At 38.0% G+C, this 2,500-nt stretch overlaps 1 protein-coding gene across 1 annotated transcript in view; it reads right to left on the reverse strand.

Annotated features, from left to right (window-relative positions):
• The window catches only part of LOC104941991 (CXADR-like membrane protein), a 31,603-nt gene that overhangs the window by 13,682 nt on the left and 15,421 nt on the right, over window positions 1-2,500 (reverse strand). The window contains exon 3 of the mRNA XM_010767176.1: window positions 1,206-1,410. Coding sequence (XP_010765478.1) covers window positions 1,206-1,410 — 205 coding nt within the window. The remainder of the gene's footprint in view (window positions 1-1,205; window positions 1,411-2,500) is intronic.

The raw sequence follows: 2,500 nt of genomic DNA on the forward strand, positions 1-2,500 counted from the left end.
ACAGAATCACACTTTGGAACAGGCAGAAACAGAGGGGAGTTATGGGATGCTGCATGATCTATTGGTGTTCAGACACTCAGAGACATGTTTTGTAAAATCTGAGAACTATGAGATATTGTTGACAAACAGTACAATAGGGACCTTTAAATACTAAAACAAGTACTATAAATAGGATGCACCGAATATTCGGCCACCGAAAATTATTAAAAAGGGCCTTTCGGCTTTCCGGGTTTTTAACACCAAAAAAATATCACCGAATGTCAGAGAACAGGGTTACGTTGATCATACTCCGCATATTTGTCCTGGGTGTTTTGATATCAAGTGGTGGAGGAATCCGCCGAAGTGGTGAAAGTCCTTTGCAGGACACCCCCTCGAGAATGTCAGCGAACACGTTTACAAATCGCATCCGCGGGACTCTCTCTCTGAATTTTGAATACCCAAGCCGCAGACATGTGGCTGTGAGCCAGCCCGAGCATGCGCGCGCCGTGCTTGTCGCCGCGTTTTGATTAACGTCATCACAATAACATTGTTAGGTTAACAAACTTTATAGGGTGCATTTGTATGTTGTTGAAGGCCTGGCTGTTACAGTCTTTATTTACACTATTTTGTTGCAGGCCTACTGGCCTAGATGTTTATGCAGTTTTAAAGCACCTTGGCTTTGTTCTGAATGCACTTTGTTGTAGTTATCCTACAGAGAAAAGAAAATGCACTTGACTTGGAATTAATGTACTGTATGCATTCAAAAGTGCTGAATAAATGTTTTATGGACCCATAATAGTGATTATTATTTAAGTTAAGTTAAGTTTTGCCATAATCATGTCTTTTTCCATAATCAGGTAGCTGAACAACATTGGTAAAAAATGTATACGTTATTATATATATATATTTCTATTAATCATTTTCGGCCTTTCGGCATTCGGTTTTCGGCCAACTGTTTCCTATTTTCGGTATCGGTTTCGGCCAAGAATTTCCCATTCGATGCACCCCTACTATAAATGGAAAAAACGACTGAAACAAAGGACTGTAACTTCAATTTACTAAAACAAATACCAATTACTGTATTTTATGTTTATTTTACACAATTAATTTATACTGTCTTTGTCTTTTTAACCCGCTTTTATTGGGCCCCTCTCATGAAATAACTGGCCCCAGCCTGGCCCCCGCAGTCAAATTGGTCTAGAACCGCCACTACTGACGACACTCACCCAGCACAATGAGGTTGACCTGGCTCCAGTGGTACTTTCCCCCAGTCTTCACTTTACAGTGGTATTCCCCGGAGTCGCTGAGCAGCAGGTCGCTGATCATCAGGGAGGCGTCCCCCCCCAGGTACTCGCCAGCGAAGGACAGGCGACTGGCCTCGCTGCCCGTCGCCTCATTGGTGTACACCTGGCCCCCAAAGAAGGTGATGATCTAGATATATTGAAGAGAATAACATTTGAGATTAAATTAAGCATCGTTCAATGAATTCACGGAGCATTCTGACAGCAGGTTTCAATGATTCACAGGTTTCTTAATCATGAACACAATGAACGTCAAAGGCTTTTCCAACAGTACAACATACAGTAGACTTAAAGGTCCCCTATTATACTGTTTTTCATCAATATATTATAGGTCTCAGATATATACAAAACATGTCTCGAAATGCCAAACAGATTATTGTAGTATTCCATAATCCCCTCTGTTTCAGCCCTGTTTCAAAAGTGCTGATTCTCTGTCTGTTACTTTAGATGAAAATAAGGTGCCAAATAAGGGGGCAAAAAAGGGGGCAAAAAATCGTTATGACATCATTAAGTGGCCAAAATCTGATCAGCTCATTTTCAGACAGGTTTTTATATAAATGGATCAGGACAAAAAGAGAGATAATCTTTTTTCCTGAAACTTTCAGAATCTCTTTATGTATAAAATACGTGAAAAAGAGGATTTTGCATAAAAGGTGACCTTTAAGACATAAAGAGCAAAATACATAAACTAGAGAAAGAAAATAGTGCAAGAGGCACCAGTTGCATTTAAAACATAGGAATAAATTCACTTTTGCACATGTACAATTGAATTAGATGAACAGTGTAAACTTAAATACTTTAAAGTGGAATAAAAACAGCTTATTGTAACAATATATAAAAGTGTAGACTGTAAATGGATGTATGTGCTATACATATATGTAAGTGAAGAGCTCAGGAATTTAGGTGGGCAAAGTACTCATATGTTCTAGTAAAGGTCTTAATAACGCAGCACCGAAATATTCTGTTACAAGAAAAAAAGGTCCTGCATTAATTTGTTTACTTAACCCTTAGATGCACAAGTGACTGGACCCTACACTCTTCCATAAGTGGATCAAAAAGGACCCGTATTAGAATAATATGTGTTTTTATGCCATTTTTGTCATTTTGGTTAAGAAAAATCCCTTGTATAATATTTAGTATTACATTTTGGTTAAATTATTCACTATTCATAATTTTTTTTTACATTTGGAAAATAAACATTTTCCCATAGGATTCCATAG

This window comes from Notothenia coriiceps, unplaced genomic scaffold, assembly GCF_000735185.1.
Source record: "Notothenia coriiceps isolate Sejong01 unplaced genomic scaffold, NC01 NC01_scaffold00004075, whole genome shotgun sequence".
Classification (NCBI taxonomy): Eukaryota; Metazoa; Chordata; class Actinopteri; order Perciformes; family Nototheniidae; genus Notothenia; species Notothenia coriiceps.